The sequence below is a fragment of the Terrapene carolina genome, unplaced genomic scaffold (assembly GCF_002925995.2).
Source record: "Terrapene carolina triunguis isolate 2854851 unplaced genomic scaffold, T_m_triunguis-2.0 Scaffold93, whole genome shotgun sequence".
Classification (NCBI taxonomy): Eukaryota; Metazoa; Chordata; order Testudines; family Emydidae; genus Terrapene; species Terrapene triunguis.
Window position 1 is genome coordinate 7,579,553 of NW_020664444.1, and position 17,569 is coordinate 7,597,121.

Below are 17,569 nucleotides of genomic sequence, written 5' to 3' on the forward strand. Positions count from 1 at the left end.
CTCGAAGAAATGGTGCAGCCCACTGCCAGTGTTTCGGGATGGCCTCGGACTGAACCACTGACATGGGGGGGGGGAAATAGAAGGGCCGCGGCTGGAAACACGGGAACAGGAGGGAGACCGAGAAGTGCTACAGTCTGCCCGCGCCGCCCCGCTCCCACTGCCGCTCCCGCTTCCCGCCGGGCGAGCGCGCATGGTGCAGGCCAGGCAGCTGGATCGCTCCCCCTCCCGCGGGAATGGTGTTGGTTCGGGCCGTCAGTCAGTGTCAGGCGCCCTGAGGCACGGGACGGGAGGGGTCTCGGGGAGGCTGCCGGGTGAGTGTCCAGCCCCCTCCCCTCGCTGAGGGGGGGGGGGTCCCCGGTCCGGTCCGGTCCGGTCCGGTCCGGTCCTAGCGGGAGGTGGGGGGAGCAGATGTCCCTGGGGGGGGATTAGGCCAGGTCTCTGCGGGGGGGCAGGTATCCCTGGGGGGGGCAGGTATCCCGGGGGGGGGGGGTTAGGCCAGGGCTCCGGGGGGGGGGGGGGGTCCCTGGGGGGGGGGCAGGTATCCCTGGGGGGGGGATTAGGCCAGGTCTCTGTTGGGGGGCGGGTGCCCCCTGGGGGGGGAGGGTTGTCAGGCCAGGTCCTAGTGTGGGCAGGCAGGTCCTGGGGGCGGGGGAAGGGCCCCCTATGGGGTAGGTCAGGCCAGGTCCCAGCAGGGGGGAGGGAGGTGCCCCCATGTGGGGAGTTGGGGGTCAGGCTAGGGGCCAGGTGCCCCATGAGTAGCCCAGACTGGCTTCCGGGACAGAGAAGTTGGGTGCTGGCGGGGGAGGGGGGCTGATCCTTAGAAGTGTCCCTGCAGGTCCGGGCTGAGGCAGGGGGCAGCGTGGGGAAGCCCCCCTGGGTTGGACCCTCCACTGCCTTGGCCCTGCCCTGCTCAGGTCTGAGAATCCTGCACTAGACTCGCCCACTTGCCTAGAGAGAAAAGGGCCCAGCTGAGACCTGTGACTTGTAGCCTGCATGGCCCCTTCGGAAGTGACCTGGCCGCAGAGCTGAACCTGACTCCAAGCTTCTCCGGAGTGGAAAGATCCGGGCTGGTGCCGATTGGAATGGGGGAATATTTTGGTTTCTGTTTATTATACTGATATTGGGTCCTTCCTCCCTCACCTGCAGGAGAGCTGAGGAGCCAGCTAAGTTATCGCGATGAACGCCATTGTTGCCCTCTGTCATTTCTGTGAGCTCCATGGCCCTCGCACCCTCTTTTGTACAGAGGTGCTGCATTCGCCACTTCCTCAAGGCGCAGGGAATGGAGACAGCCCTGGGCAAAGTGAGCAGGCAGAAGACGAAGAAGGTGGCATTCAGATGAGCAGCAGGATCCGCTCACACAGCCCAGCGGAAGGTGCTAGTGCTGACTCTAGTAGTCCAGGGCCAAAGAAGTCAGATATGTGTGAGGTGTGTATATGGACCCCCTGTGTCTTTTGCTGAACTAATGGGCTTTGGGATTCTCAGTGACGGGCATGTTATTGTTTGGGAGAAAAAATAGTGCACGGAAAATGGCTTATACTTGCACAGTGCCAGTAACAACAAAGGATCCCGAAACCCTTATAAACTCTAGATTAGATTAGAATTGTTTTGCACACCACTGACGTGCAGCCATCCGTGTAGTTAAAGCCTGACCATCGATGAACAGCAGCAACACTTACGTAAAAGTATAAAACAGGAAATGGAAAAAATTCTGTATCCAGTTAAAATTGTAGGGAAGATGTATTCACCTGTGTGTCTGTCCGTCCCCATTGGTGCTCTTCCACTTAACTGTTGGTACCTTTTTTATTAAGCTATTCCTAGTGTGCTTTGTGTCTCTGAAGTGGTGACAGATTTCAGTATGTCAGTGGATTCACAGTTGCTTCCACCATCAGCTGGATTTGGCCAGTTGCACAGCCAGCGTCAAATACAAAATCCAGCGAGGGAGTGAGTTGTGAAAGAGGCTGTAGGAGAGGAAGGATGGTCCAGTGGTTAGGACTTGGGAGACCTGGATTCAAGTCCCTGCTGTGCCACAGACTTCCTGACCATGAGCGAGTCACTCAGCCTCTCGGTGCCTCAGTTCCCCGTCTGTAAATACTTTCCTATCTCCCCGGGATGTTGTGAGGATACCTATACTGAAGATTTAGTCATTCAGGTGCTGTGGTAATGTGGCCTACATATAAGTACATTAGATCGTTGTGTCCTACTTTACTATTAGATTTTCCTTTTCTTTCTGTGGTCAGGGTTGCCGCTCTCTTGCAGCAGGACACCCTGGATATGTCAGCCATGACACAGAGACATCAATCAAATATGTCAGCCACCAGCACCCAAACCATCCGCAGTTGTTCAGCATTGTGCGTCAGGCCTGTGTCCGCAGCCTGAGTTGTGAGGTAAGTGATATGAAATGCAGGAAGAAAATCTGTGTATAAACGTGTATGCTGTTTCTGATCTAAGGCCAGGTCTACACTACCGCGGTAGTTCGACGGCTGGCAATCGAACTTCCGGGTTCGATTTATCGCGTCTGGTCTGGACGCGATAAGTCGAACCAGGAAGTGCTCGCCGTCGACTGCGGTACTCCACCTCAGCGAGAGGAGTACCGCGGAGTCGACGGGGGAGCCTGCCTGCCGCGTGTGGACCGCGTCTGAACCGCGGTAAATTCGAACTAAGGTATGTCGACTTCAGCTACGTTATTCACGTAGCTGAAGTTGCGTACCTTAGATCGAATTGGGGTGTTAGTGTAGACCAGGCCTAAGACTCTACTTCACTGATGTCAGCCCCTCCACAGCCACAGGAAGGGGTTGGAGATGGAAGGCAAGGCAAGACACTGGGTCTCAGTATTTGGCAGGAATTTTTAAAGGTGACTGCAAAAGAAAAAAATACTTGTCTCTGCCCTTTATGATGCATAAAGAAGGCCTGAAAGGTTTTTTATATAAAGTTTCAGTCATTTCAGAGCTATGATGAATTAATTTTTAATTTTCATCATCTGATCACCTCGAATGCTCTCTAGCATAAGTGTTTTAGCATACATGTTAACTAATGTTCCACCTTTATATCTAGCTGTGACACTTTTGAGTACATTTCCCACACTTGAAGAAGAGTTCTGTGTAGTTCAGTGTCACCAACCGGTCGATCACAATCTCCTTCCTTAGAGGTTTTTAAGGTCAGGCTTGACAAAGCCCTGGCTGGGATGATTTAGTTGGGGACTGGTCCTGCTTTGAGCAGGGGGTTGGACTAGATGACCTCCTGAGGTCCCTTCCAACCCTGATATTCTATGATTCTATGACTGGGAGATCCTCTAGGATTGACCAGTCGATTGCGATCTCCGGTGGTGCAGAGTGGCTGCCGCTAAGACAGACTCCCAGCCTACCCTGGCCCCATGCCGCTCTCGGAAGTGGCCAGTGCAGGGCCGCGGGGGCAGGGGTTCTCCCTTTGTACCCCTGCCCCAGCCCTAACTCCCCCCTGAGCCAGCACCCTATACCCCCTCCTCCACCCCAACACTGTCCCCCAGCCCGGAGCCGCCTCCTGCACCCAAACTCCTAGAGCTTGCACCCCTCACCCTCTCTTGCCCCCCAAACTGCTGCCCCAGGCTCAGCCCAGATCCCCCTCCCACACTGCAAACCCCTCGGCCCCAGCCGAGAGCCCGCACCCCCTCCTGAACCCCAACCCCCTGCCCCAGCCCGGTGAAAGTGAGTGAGGGTGAGGGAGAGCGAGCGATGGGGGGTGGGATGGAGTGAGTGGGGTGGGGCTTTTGGGAAGGGGCGGGGCCTCAGGGAAGGGGCGGGGTAGATCCTGGGTTGCCCTTAAATTCAAAAAGTGATCATAGAATATCAGGGTTGGAAGGGACCTCAGGAAATCATCTAGTCCAACCCCCTGCTCAAAGCAGGACCAATCCCCAATTTCTTCCCCCCCCCCCCCATCCCCATCCCCAAATGGCCCCCTCAAGGATTGAACTCACAACCCTGGGTTTAGCAGGCCAATGCTCAAACCACTGAGTGATCTTGGGCATAAAAAGGTTGGAGACCACTGGTGTAGTTTAAAGGCTTGTCTCTTTCACCAACAGAAGTTGGTCCAGTAAGAGAGATTACCTCACCCGCTTTGTCCCTCCATCATCTGATCTGTTACTGGAGAGAACCTTTGCTAATGTTGGGATGCCTACTCTTCACCTGAAGCAAAGGCACTTGTGATCTCAGAGCTGTGTTTTCACTTTCTTGTATTTGCCCCTATTTATTTTACTTATTTATTTCCAAAATAAGCCACCTCGGTAGTAATGTTGCAGGCTGTTGCTCGGTATCAGTAAATGTTGTTTTTGACCTTTGTGGACCGATAACTTACAAACTTACACAGCCTCTTACAAAAGGAGGGAAAACCTTACAGAAGGTGAGATTGCCCCAGCTCATGCATCCATTTAATCAATTTTGCTGTAGCAGAATACAGTGGCATTCTTAAATTCCAGTTAACCTGAAGGTTGTGCCAGGTACGTGGGGCAGCAGCGGAGATGTTTGGCTCCATCTATCAGACCTTATATGTTGGGTGGCTCTCCTGAAAGGGCTGCCCATACCTCAGCAGGCAATACCCTAACAAGTGGGAAAGCTTTGCTTGAAGAGCTCGATGTAATTTCAGTTAAGTGATGTGCTGAGCCAATGTGTTCTATTATGTCCGTTTCACACCAGGTCTGCCCGGGACGTGAAGGCCCTATCTTCTTTGGGGATGAGCAGCATGGCTTTGTGTTCAGCCACACCTTCTTCATCAAGGACAGCCTGGCGCGTGGCTTCCAGCGCTGGTACAGCATCATCACTATTATGATGGACCGGATCTATCTCATCAACTCCTGGCCTTTCCTGCTGGTGAAGATCCGAGGCATCATTGATGAGCTTCAGGGAAAAGCACTCAAGGTGGGTCTGCTCGAGAGAGAACACAAATACAGGTGAGAGAAAGAAGGGTAAGTGGGATGGGCGTGTTCAACAGTTTGGGAGAGAAGTAAAGAGTAATGTACGCAACTAGAGCTGTAAGGGAAACTTAGGTGGTGATGTTGGGATTAAGGGGCACATAGGGATGGACCCATGCTTTGTATGCCTCAGGAGGGAAGACACATCTTCTCCATCCCATCTCTTTTGTTGCCCTATAAGAAGGGGTTGAACTGCGGGGGAGAGAGGGGAATTGTGGTATACCTCCAAGCTCTGCCCACAAAATAAACTCGCCCCATGTGAGACATTGGAATGAGGGCCACTCATGGTAGACTGTGCAGATGTTCAAAATATGATTGTGCAGCACTCAGATTCCGCTTGGTTCCTTCTTGGTGGGGCTTAACTATGCCTAGAGGCTCTGCTAGATTTCTTAGGCTTGGCTGCTTCCAAATTGGGGTAGGCAAAATAGCTCCCAAATGCCACCCACTTGTGGCACCGAAGTGTGGTGTCTCCCACAGGAAATTGGGCAGATCTGTTCTTCTCTCTTTCTCACATGTTAACGTTAACCGTCATCGCTGGGTATCTGAGATAACGCCTCTTGGAAATGAATGGGGCAGTTCACACCCTTCAGAGCTAAGTGATTTAGAAAATTTACTATAGGTGCTTTAGGCTCCCAAATCCAACTTTCAAAAGTGCCTAAGTCCCATTGGAAATCAGTGGGACAAGGTGCTTTTGAAAATTGTACCCCCAGTTGCTGCATACTTAGACATTTCTGCATCCGTTACACTCTGTTTTGAGGTTTCTTCACAACCATAAATGTTAGAGACTTTATTACTTTTTATTTTTTTCCATTTGTTTCTTTCTTTTAAAGCTGAGGGTCTGGAGAATAAAATAGCAGCTTGAGAGAGGTGCCGGTGTGGCAAACTGCCATATACCAGCCCAATCAAGCCTTGTCTGTAATAATGTCATTCTTTCTCCGTCTTTCCTGGATCTAAAGGGAGATTTTTCAATTTGTCCATCCTTCTGGTGGGAAAAGAGGCACAGAGCAATGGACCAAGAATTGCCAGCTTGATTCTGTAGCTGATGGGAAATAGGGTTTTATTCCATGTTAACAAGGTGCATCTGCCTAGTTGTTCCACTGTGTCATATTTACTTAAATGTCTTTTCTGTTGTCCTCTGTCTTTATTTTGTAACTCAGGTGTTTGAAGCTGAGCAGTATGGGTGCCCGCAGCGAGCCCAGCGCATGAATACGGCCTTCACCCCCTTTTTGCACCAGAGGAATGGTAATGCAGCCCGTTCCCTGACATCGCTGACCAGCGATGACAACCTGTGGGCATGTCTGCACACCTCCTTTGCTTGGTAATGTCCTCTATGTCTCTGGGGCCTATACCACCTGTTGGAATAACAGAGCCATTTCCCAGCATCCTAGAATAGTGGGGACATGGAGTGAGCATCTAAGTTGTTGGTATTCCAGTACTATGTGGGGCTCTATCCCAAGAGTTAGCAGGGACTGGGCATGTTGATGCAGCAGCCTTCTTGGTCCCTTGCTTTTCCTATCGCTCTGCAGCAGACGTTCCGGCCGACTCAGGAGCAGCACTGGCAGGCTGCAGTGGGAACCATGTTTATTAGCCTCCCTGATCTAGAGGGAGAGGCTCTGCAAAGCATCAGACAAAAGTGGAAGGAGGAAATAGAGCTCTTCTTTCCCACCCCACCCCAACTCGCACCTAACTTGTGACAATAGTAACTCTGTTGTGTTGAACAGTCTAACTCTGCCATGCCCTGGTACCTTGTGCTATACAGTATAAGATGTTTTACCCTGCCAAATGGATGTGCGTTAGTGAAATTTCACAGTAAGCTACGCCAATGCCAGACTCGGACATCAGACTCCTCTGGAGAGATGCTGTGGAGAGTGGCGTACTCCTAGAGATGTGATGGTTTTGGGTTTTTTTAGGAGGGGTATAATAGGCTGGCATGCTGCAGTAACATACTTTCTTTCCAATGCCCTTGGGTGCCCCAGTCCATTGTGAAAAGTTTTAGTAGTTACAAAATGGGGAATTGAAGGAAAGCTCAAATGAACCACATCTCAGTGGTAGCCTGATTCTTGGTAAGCTTACTCTGCCAGGTTTCATGCTGATAGCTCTGCCCCCAGCAAGCAGGCTTGATGAATGCTGATTTTTTTCCCCCCCTCCCCTCTCACTCTTCACTTCTCCAGGCTTTTGAAAGCCTGTGGCAGCCGACTCACGGAGAAGCTTCTGGAGGGAGCTCCCACAGAGGACACCCTAGTTCAGATGGAAAAACTTGCAGGTGAGTCTCCAAGCTTCTAGAGCAGGGAGAGCATTTCAGAATGCTTTGGATGGGAAAACTGTGAACATCTGCTCAATGCATCCACAGCATAAGTACTGTTTGCCTCTGTCGTCCTGTGATACAACTTGCCTAATGACTCATGTCCTCCCATGTGGAAAGAAATCTGATGTGAAAATAAGTCCTGTGGAGGTTTAAGGTCTCCCTGTGTGCATTCATTATTTGCATATTGGCCTCGCATTACCATGATATCTGTACCTTTTAGCTGGGATGTACCTAATGTGTCTGGCTGGCCAAGAGAGGTTACTATTGCATGACATGAGGCTTTCCCCTTTCTTACTATTCACAAACTTCCTAAATATATAGAAACATGGATTTCCCACACTGATTTAGTTCATCAGTCCAACTAATCAAGTATCTGCATAGCCTGCCTCAAGGAGCAGCTGGTCCCTTCAAAGGAAGGATACAGAAAGCTCCATAGTGTATTTGGCCAATTGTGCAGTGTTCTATCTGGGGAGAACACCAAAGAGTCAGGAAGTAAGTTGTCTTTTTTTGCGCTGAAGCATGAGGTTTGATTACTTATTACCTTAGCTTGCATAATAAGCTGCAAATACTACTATCATGAAAAGGCCCACCCATTTCTCCCCTCCCTCCCAAAATTGGCCATAGCGAGTCAAGTGTGAAACGATACTAGATGATGTTCAGAAGTTGAGCTCTGGGGCAGTTGTTGTATCTGGAGGGAACATAACAAATGATCTTTCTCTTCTCTTGGAGACCTGAAAGAAGAGTCAGAAGGCTGGGATGGCTCAGAGGGAGAAGAAGAGAAGCCTTCTGCCCAGCCAGATGTTGTAGAAGGGCGGGAGCTAACTAAATGCCCAACGGACACATCTCTGATGTCAGATTGCAGCAGCTGGAATGTAGCTTCCAGAAGGCTGTCCATCTTCCGGTCCCTCAGGCACATGAGACAGGTAGGAAAGGAGGACTGGAGCCTTTGGCTGGGTGCTTTCTGACCTATGCGCCGGCAAAGCCTTTTTTCAGAAGAGAATGTCTACTTACTGCCATGTTTTGTTTTTTACACAAACATGCTTTTCTTCTGGGGTCTAAACTCCGTTTTTCTTTCCTGGTACCTGTTTTATCTACCTCTGAATGTCAGCAATGCTGCTCAAACAGGAGTCAGCAAAGAACTTGAAAACTGTCTGGCATCTGAAGCATGGGGGGGTGTCACGATTTTAAGGTGAACTGCATCTCTAACTCCTCTTGGTCTGAGTGCGTCCACTCTAGGTCTCCGGCATCTAGCCGTCACTTGTCTTTCAGGGAGGAATTGCGCTGTTCTCTCACAGATCAGGCCCTGAGTTGCAGTCCCCTATGTGTCAGGTATGATTTACCTCAGCAGGCCTGATTTATGTCCAGCCCTGCACTTCTGTTCCCTCTGAGAGCCATGCCAGTGGTTTAATACAGCGGCAAAGTATTCTTTAGTTAAAACTAAAACATTTAAGAGAAAAGCCCTCTGAAAAATTATAAAGCAGACTGTAGGTATGTCTAGCTTTTCCCTAGATTTCTTTAAAACCACCCCCCCCCCCGCCCCCCTGAGTCTCTCTGTCTGTCAGCCTGTCTCCCTGAGAGAGGCTCTTGAATGTAGACTGTTTGTCTTTAGCCTCCCAGCCTGGCAAGACAAGGCTCATAACTCGTTGGGGACAGGATCCTCGAAGCTCACAGCTTGCCCCTTTGTCTTCCAGGCCTGTGCTTAGTGCTGCTTGTCTAGGACTATTGTGGGGCTTTCCTGTTTGTGCTTCCACAGCCCCCGCTTAAGTTAGATCAATACATTCATAGAAGAAATTATAATAACCCTCCACAGTTGTACAGAAACTTTAGTTCACTGATCAGGTCACTTACAATGGTATGAATATTGTTTGTAGATTAACACACAGCTCTCCACACCTGTCAAAGTTGGCAAACGGGGCAATGGTAACGGGGGTTTGGCATTTTCATCCCCGGACCAGTAGTATGAACACAGCACAGGTCAGTAGTGACTGAAAGTTGTCATGTATTGGCAGTTTGGCCTGTATGAAGTGTTAGGTCTCAGTCCTGTTCCAAATGAGCAAGTGTCTGTCTTGCCTAAACCACCAGCACAGTTGGCATGGATTGGCCCACTTGTTGGCAGCCTCAGCTGAGAGACCAAGGAGTGCATGAATGGCACTGGGAACTGAGCTGTTCTCTTACCTGTGGTTAGAACTGAATTTCATCCTAGGTTGTGGTCAGGAATGTTGGCAGGGAAGTATGTGCTACTGTGCTTGCTCTGAGACAGCGGGCTGAAGTCATGCTATGATGATTGGGCCTATAAATTGACCCTAACTGTGAGTGCAACAGTAAAAAGTGAGTGAAAGTTTGTAAAATGTCACAATAACCTATAACACCAAATGTTGGTGGGGAAAAGGGGCAAACGGGAGACTCATTCCAAATCAAAAGGCCTACTGAAATAATTCAAGGACTGTGTTAAAATGTGCCTGGCAAAATGTGGGAGCAGAAATCAATGGACCAAAATTGGTGTGTCAGAAATTAGTCCTAATAGCTGAACAAAATAATGAGGGGATTGGCTGTTCCACCCACTGCTTTTTTGGGGCTCTTAAAAAGAAAGATGTTTGGGGGAAATTAGCAGAAGAAAAAGCTGTCTGACAACAACCGCTACAGTCAGTTTTACCAGCACGGATGCCACTGTCTCTTGGGATCCCCGGATCTACCGTAACACCACTGGGCCGTTGGTGTTCTGATCCCAAAAGACCTGACGAGAGTGGGCCAGAGAGAGGAACGCAGATGCCATCATCACTTCCACTGGCTCCAGCTGACTCCCAAACACCCCCTGGGGTGTGAGACTTTGTCTCCCTTCACTCCTTGTGTGTCCCTTTTCCTTCCTCGTCTCATTTCTTTCCTATCCCTCTCCTTTTGCGTTCTATTTAATAAAAGCCTGGCTAAGACCGCAATACTGCTATCAGCTTGTGACCAGAAAGGCAAATAGAAGTAATGCCCCAAACAGTCCGATGCTGGTACCAGTTTTCCAGGTCTCCGAGTGGCTGATAAGACTGTGTGCTGTGCTGGTTATTTTCCAGCAGTGAGATTGCAAGTGAAAGTCAACACCAGAGGCTGAAGCTTCATTTTCTATTTGTGGTGTTCTCTTCTTTCCCCTTTTGTGTAGGTTTCTCTTGTTTTGTCTTCTAGGAAACAAAAGGAGATGTTGACAACAGCAATAACAACAACTCCAGCCCATAACTAACTACCTCCTCTCCCCCCCCACCCCCTGCAAAAGACAGTTATCACCATTTTTAATACTATCTAAAAAACTGTCAAACAAGGTTTTTTTCCTTCTAAAGGCACTTTGCAGTGAAAGAGAGAGAACAATGGATATTGTTAAAATAAAGCCTTACTTAACACTTTACATTTCAAGTCCTTTAACTGTTTTCCTTCTTTTCTGTATCTTTAATGAAGGTTAAAAATTACTTTTAATCGTGTGTTTGGTATGGCATTAAGCAGGCTGAGGTCTCTGTATACCAAACCCTGAACCTTGTTTCCAACTGTTTAATGTTGGACAGAGACAGGGTCATATTAACACCTTTAACTCTTTGAGCCCATATATTCCATCTAAATTAATACAAGATCCCCACCAGGCTGTCAGTCTAGCATCTTTCACCAACGCTAAAATACATATTTAGACTTGTGCTGTATGCAGTAGACTTAATGGTAATAGTTCACTAGCATTTCCAATATGTAATCGGTAACATGGCTGGAAGGCTGCTTTGTAGACATGCTTGTGATGGATTAAAATGGTGAAGGAAAGTAGTAAAATATCCAAGTAAACTCAGGATTATCTTGTTTCAGGTCCTGGGGGCATCAGCTTTCCGCATGCTGGCGTGGCACGTATTAATGGGGAACCAGGTCATCTGGAAAGCACGAGATGCAGATCTCGTCCAGTCTGCCTTTGACATCCTACGGGTAAGAACTTGTTTCTTCATCTCCCTGTTGCATCTTCTTGCATAGTTGGTTAATAGTTTAGGCCCTCAAATTGATCTGCCTCTTAAAATATAATCTGGTGGGGAATGTGCTCCAAATTCTATTAGAGTTTAAAACAAAAAATGCTGTTTTGTTACCAAAACTTTAAATTAAAAAAACCCAGCACCTCTATTGTTTATGTAGGGCCTGTGGTAATTAGTGTCTTGCTATTGTGTAACAACCAGCAGCAAGAGAACCGATCTCTTTGAAATAATCAGGCTTCTTCTGAGCAATGAAGAAAACATCACCGAGTAGAACTGAAAAAGAGGGTACTACCTCTCTTATTCCAAGGGTTTCTAGGAGACTTTTTCCCCTTTGAAGGCTCCATATTGCAGCCCTTCAGCCTCTAAGCCAAGGAGGGCTGGGAGTGGTTCCCTGCTCAGCATTGTATTGTCTGAAGGGACTCTCTCAAGCCAAGTGAGATACTTCCATCTCCCAGAATCAGTGCAAGCTGCCTTAGCAGCCCTCTGAGGTGCCCCTAGCCTGACAAGTGAGACAGAAACTTGGACGTGAACCTGGGCCCATATCTATTTAGTTCTAAAGCTTCTCTTGCCATGTTTGTTTCCTTCTGCAGAGCATGTTGCCTGTAGGCTGTGTTCGGATTATCCCCTACAGTGACCGCTATGAGGAGGCCTATCGGTGTAACTTCCTGGGGCTCAGTCCCCATGTGCATATCCCACCCCACATATTGTCATCTGGTAAGAGCCTGCTCCTGAACCAGCTCCTCTCCCTGTTGTCCATGTTAAAGAAAATACCTTGTGAAGGCAAAGCTTTATCAACTAAAGCCCAGCATCCTTGAATGAGCTAGAACCAGTGCCCCTTTGTGCTGTTTTCCAAGTGACCTTACCCGGTCTGTTGCTGAGGGACATTGCATGATCATTGCTTGCAGTGGGCTCAATGACTAGAAATCCCAGTTCCTGGTTAATAAGAGGCTAATACTGCTGTATATGGACCAAACACTGCAGCCAGCCAGAGTGGCACTCAGTTTATATGCACACACACAAATCTGTAACAATCTGCTGTGTGTGGTGGGTTTGTGTGAGACATTAACCTAGAGGTGTTTTAAACTTTGCCCATCTGAGGGCTATGTCAGCCTTTCTGAATGGGGATCCTAAACAAATACAGCAACAGTATGGGCCCAATCCAACTCCCACTCAAGTCAAATGGAGTCTTTCCATTGGCTTCAATGGAAGTTCGATCAGAGCCTTAGTGAGAAAAAGGTTTAAAAGACGGAGAACGGAGTAAAGTCTTGGCCAGAGCTGGGTGTTGGTTTTTACTATAAATTAATTTTTTACAGCGGGGGTGCAGGTGGTTGCTATTATATTTCCAAGATTTATTAAGTTAACATCAGCAAGCCAGAGATCTCCCCAGCCAGCTCTTTTAGGACTCTTAGGTGCAAGTTATCTGGACCTGCTGATTTTAAAAATGCTTACCTAGGTAGATGTTTAACATCCTCCTTCATTACTAATGGACAGGAAAGTACTTTATCATCCCCATATGATGCGATTATATCATCCTGCTTCTTTCCGAATACAGAACAGAAATATGTATTGAATGCTTCTGCCTTTTTTGCATCATTAACAATGTTACCATTTCCATCTAGTAATGTTATGCCATTGAAAGGATTTCTTTTGTTCCTAATATAGTTTAAAAACTTCTTCTTCTTGTCTTTAGCCCTGCAGCCATATTTCCCCTCGATGTCTTTAGCTTTTTTACATTTCATAATTTCTAATTTATATTGATTGCCGTCTAGATTACTTTTTTCGATTTGTTATATTTCAAATTGCTGCCTTCACTTCGTCAGTGAAGCAAATGGGCTTTTAGCCAAAGTTGTCCTCTTTCTTGAATGTGGAATCATGATTTTTTGGCCATCTAATACATTCTTCTCAAAGAACTCCCAATTTTCATTCACATTTTTGCAGTCTAAACTTTTCCTCCTGATCAGTTTCGCTCACAATTTCCCTCCACTTTGGGGAAATTAGCCCTTCTGAAGCACAGAGTATATATATTTTGATATATTATTTTTCATATAGAGTGTTGGTTTTAATGTGCTGGGGGGTTTATCATCACTCTAGAATTTGCTGTCATTGTGGAAGTCCGCACTGCCACCCGGTGCAGCCTCTACCCAGTCCTGTTTGATGATGAGCAGCCCCTCAGCAAGTACGAGTTTGTGGTCACCAGTGGGAGCCCTGTGGCAGCAGACCGAGGTGGGTGCTTTGGAAAGGTGGAACTCTGTCAGGAGAGGCCTAGGCCATTGTGGCCGGAACAGAATCTCGATCTGTAGCTGTGTTAGCATTCTTTCATCAGCATTTGCCTGTGTGGGCTTATTCTTGTGTTCTGGCTGCTAAGAAAGTCTGTATGCAAGGCCATGTCAGTACACAAATATGGTATTGGAGAACCTGTTTTTCTCTAGATAAGCAGGCTGTTAAAATGCTGTTAATTATATAGGATTTGCCATAGTAGCTCAGCAAGTTGTCTAATATTCTTCAGAGAAGAGGAAGAATCTTCTATAACTCACCTGGCCTACAATAATGTATCTAGGGAGATACTTTCCTGATCCATGGTGAACACTCTGCGCTCTGAAACATGTCATTTCCCTTACCTCATGCGAGTGTAGTCTAATCTGGTAGTCAGCCAGATAACGATAAAATTATCTAGCTCCAGTGTCTGATACGGACTTCCTGTGACTGTGAACTACAAGGACTAAATTCAGCTTTACCTGGTTTTTAAAAAAAGTGTCTGATACTCCCATGCTGAGAGCTTAATTTTACCTACAAACTACCCTTTCCAAGTGGGCCCAGTCATTTGGACTGGGTATGACCTCAAGGCACCTTTGTAGACCGTGCATTCAGTATTTTCAGAGCACTCCTTTTTTAATTTAGAAGAGCTATTTTCATAGGCTCTAAGAGTAGGCACATGACTGATCCCCTCTCTCCTCTCACCACTCCTTTAAGGATGTGGGTGTAAGAGCTAAAACAGGGATTTCTCAATAGCACTGCAGAAGAAGACCGTACTGCGTTCCAGAAGCTGCTGCAGGTCCCCAGCTATGTACAGTTCCATACGGCTTCTTTGAGAACATTGGTTCTATTGTGGAAGGCGAGGGAGCAGCTTGTAACACCCATGAATTTCTTCTCGGCTCAAGAAGGGATTTGGGTTGATTAGTCACCTAAGAACCCTGCCTTCACTGAGATGAGCTTTGCTGCCATTGTTCAATGCTGTGGCTCTGTTTAGAGGGAGGTTACTACTTTAATGCACCGAATCAGAGCAGTGGTGAAAAGTGCATGCAGATTAATGCTCTGGAACTAGTGTTGAAAGGGGCCAGAGGCATTCTGTGCCCCTGAGCTGTAGTCCACTGAGCCCTAGACAAGCGTAGGCATCCCATGTTAACGGTTGATAAAGGCATTAAAAGTGGATGATCTGTTGTTCCTCTTGTGACCCTTCTCCCTGTGCTTGCAGTTGGCCCTACTATCTTGAACAAGATCGAAGCTGCTCTGACTAACCAGAATCTTTCTGTAGACGTTGTGGATCAGTGCCTTGTCTGCCTGAAGGAGGAGTGGATGAAGTAAGAGGCAACTGCTTTGTTTCTGTGAAACAGCTTTAGATATTTGTTAGTGTAATCCCATCAAGATTCTCCAAAGGGTTTCCTGGAGACACTGGTGGGATAACCAACTTGATGTTCATCACTTTATACAGGACCAGTTAGTAGTCAGTTGACCTTTGACGTTAGTTTTGAGCCCCGCTCTCTGGAGAGCAGTATGATCTGAGCACAGAACTGGGAGCTAGGGAGCCCTAGTTCTAATCCTAGGTTTGATACTAACTCCCTCGGTGGCCTTGGGCAAGTCTCTTTTAATCTCTGTGCCTCAATCTCCCCGATTGTGATGCTTGTCTACAAGACCAATCTTGCTTACCTCCCAAAAGTGTCAGGAGGATTCAAGAGCTGTCTCCATCTTCAAAGCACTTTGCAAATGTATATTGGGCTCTGAATGTCCACTAAGATCTACAGCAGGTACTGTGCCAAACAGATAACATGGTGCTGTCCACAGGCGCTGCATGTGAAGGCACAAGTGATTACAATGGAAGACCGAACAATTGGGTGAAATAATTCATGGCACTAGTGTGGTTTTTAGCATGATTTGAAAGCTAGGAGGGAGTTGGATGTGCACATTCAGTGGGAGGCTGTTCCAAGTGTGCAGGGTGGCATGGAGGAAGGCATAAAGGCTAAAATGGGAAAGAAGACAAAAGGAAAATTCAGAACTGCTAAATATTATCAGGACTGGAAGTGGCTAATAATTATGTCCAATTCCTTTTTCCAAACCTCTGCGCATAAGAGGAGCTCCTTTGGGATGTTCCTCTTGATGCTTCATTAGCATCTTGTTGCACAGAATGGGATATTGGGTACGAAAGAGAAACTTGCAGTGCTGCCTATGCCTATATCTCAAACATAATGTGTACTAATGCATCGCTAGTGACAGGAATTTTTTGTTTCTGCAGTAAAGTGAAGGTCCTCTTTAAATTCACCAAAGTGGACAGTCGACCCAAGGAGGACACTCAAAAACTGCTGAGCATTCTGGGGGCTGCTGAGGAAGACAATGTCAAGCTCCTCAAGTTCTGGATGACTGGCCTGAGCAAGACATACAAGTCACACCTGATGTCGACGGTCCGCAGCCCAACCTCTTCAGAGTCTCGGAACTAACCAGGAATGCCTAGCCTCACTTGCTGCCTTCGAATACGCGCAAGGAACCGAGAGAGTTTTCTTTGAGCCTTCAGCATGCGCATCATGTGAATAGTGAAACACTATTGAACCTCTTACTGCCCTCAGACTAACTCTAAGAATTCTAGTTTTAGTCTTTTGAATTGCTGTGAGACTGTGCTCCTAAGAGTGCATGTAATTAGGGCAGCACTCTGCCTCCAGACAGAGCTCCGGACTCCCAACTCCATTCTGAACCTAGCCTGCAAATTGAAGTCTAATTCAGTGTAACTCAAGGAACCAGAGTAAACCAGTCAGTGCCCTCGTGCCAGCCTTAACACTAATGGGGTGACAGAACTCCTGCAACTCTGGACTTTATCTTGGATGTTGCCATAAATAGACGTCTTGATGTTTGGGACTCCAGAGACACAAAAACAATTTGTACATAATCTCTGTAGGTCCCACCTAACATCTCCGTAGATTAGGAGAGCAAAGAAGCAACAAAAAAATCTTAGGCCATGTGACTGGGGTTACTACAGCTTAACCTTCGTTATGGATCACTCCTATCATTACTTTTTAAAACCACTTCGTCCTCAGTAGATTTGGCTGGATCTGAAGAACTTCATGACTTATGCTACAACAGAGAATTGGGGAGGACTCTTATTTGATTTATGTCATTCCATCTTCTTAATAGCCTAACTTTAAAACTATGCTTTAGGTTTGGTCCAGAAATCTGCTACTGTTCAAAATTGTAAGTGACACAGGGATCGTCTCAAAGCGCACACTGAATGATGATGTGTAGGCAAAGTTCCTTTTATTTTTTGTTTAAGGATGTAAGACTTCAAGCAGAGAGGGTACTTTATCCTGAACAAGGTCTTCTTACCTTTCTCCACTGCTCTCTGTATCCTAACCTTCCAGCTAGTGTGTGGTTAAGCAGGAAATAGCCAGTTTACAGAATCTCCCTCGCTGTGAAACCCTGAAGTAGCCAGTTTGAAGTCCTACTAGTCTGCCAATACCATGGCAAGGAGAGCATGCACCAGAAGAGCAGCACCATCTGTGCATCTTTTAGCTACTGACTTTGGCTCTTAGTGAACATGTTACTGTAAAGGAATTACTGTATTTCTAATTTTATCCTAGGTTATTGTTGGAAATCTTGACAGGACTATAGAAATTAAAAATAAAAAAGGCAAAGGAAATGTGTTGTAATTCCGTTGAACCAATGTGTTCGCATTTTAACAAGAACCAGAGCTGATATTCAGACCTGGCTGCAGGTTCTGTTTTTATGTATATTTAGTACCTGGGTATTTTTGTCAATAACGTCTGTAAAAATGGCAATAAGCATTAAAACTCAATAAGAGCTATTTTTGTAAAATGGAGAGAACCTGATTTGTCTTGATGTTTAAGTATTTTAAAACTGGATTGGACATAAGAGCAGCGATTTAACCATGGGACTTCTCTTGCACTGGCTCCCAGGGTTTGGACTGCAGAACCTTATGTCTTTTTGTTTCTTAAATTCTGCTTCTTGTTTGTAAGAAACAGTTATTCCCAACTGGTTTTAATCCCAAGCAACCGATTTGTCAGCTCAGAAGTTCTTGACTCTGCACAGCCTTCCCAGGAAGATGACACAGCCAGTGCGTACACA

General features: G+C 47.0%; 1 protein-coding gene across 1 annotated transcript; it reads left to right on the forward strand.

Moving 5' to 3' along the window:
* The first annotated feature begins 1,062 nt into the window (after nt 1–1,062).
* FLCN (folliculin) lies at nt 1,063–17,279 on the forward strand. The gene is made up of 11 exons (XM_026650812.1): nt 1,063–1,425; nt 2,238–2,384; nt 4,665–4,886; nt 6,097–6,257; nt 7,111–7,202; nt 7,974–8,167; nt 11,070–11,183; nt 11,815–11,938; nt 13,316–13,447; nt 14,697–14,802; nt 15,732–17,279. Exons 1-11 carry the CDS (start codon nt 1,177–1,179, stop codon nt 15,931–15,933), a joined length of 1,743 nt encoding a protein of 580 aa, XP_026506597.1. The 5' UTR covers nt 1,063–1,176; the 3' UTR covers nt 15,934–17,279.
* The last annotated feature ends 290 nt before the right edge of the window (nt 17,280–17,569 follow it).

What these genes read in the sequence shown, in the direction of transcription:
- FLCN (XM_026650812.1), top strand. Translation starts at nt 1,177, where the DNA reads ATGAACGCCATTGTTGCCCTCTGTCATTTCTGTGAGCTCCATGGCCCT. An exon ending in CTGCACACCTCCTTTGCTTG is followed by an intron (nt 6,258 to 7,110) that starts GTAATGTCCTCT and finishes TCACTTCTCCAG; the next exon opens with GCTTTTGAAAGCCTGTGGCA. An exon ending in ACCCCACATATTGTCATCTG is followed by an intron (nt 11,939 to 13,315) that starts GTAAGAGCCTGC and finishes TCATCACTCTAG; the next exon opens with AATTTGCTGTCATTGTGGAA.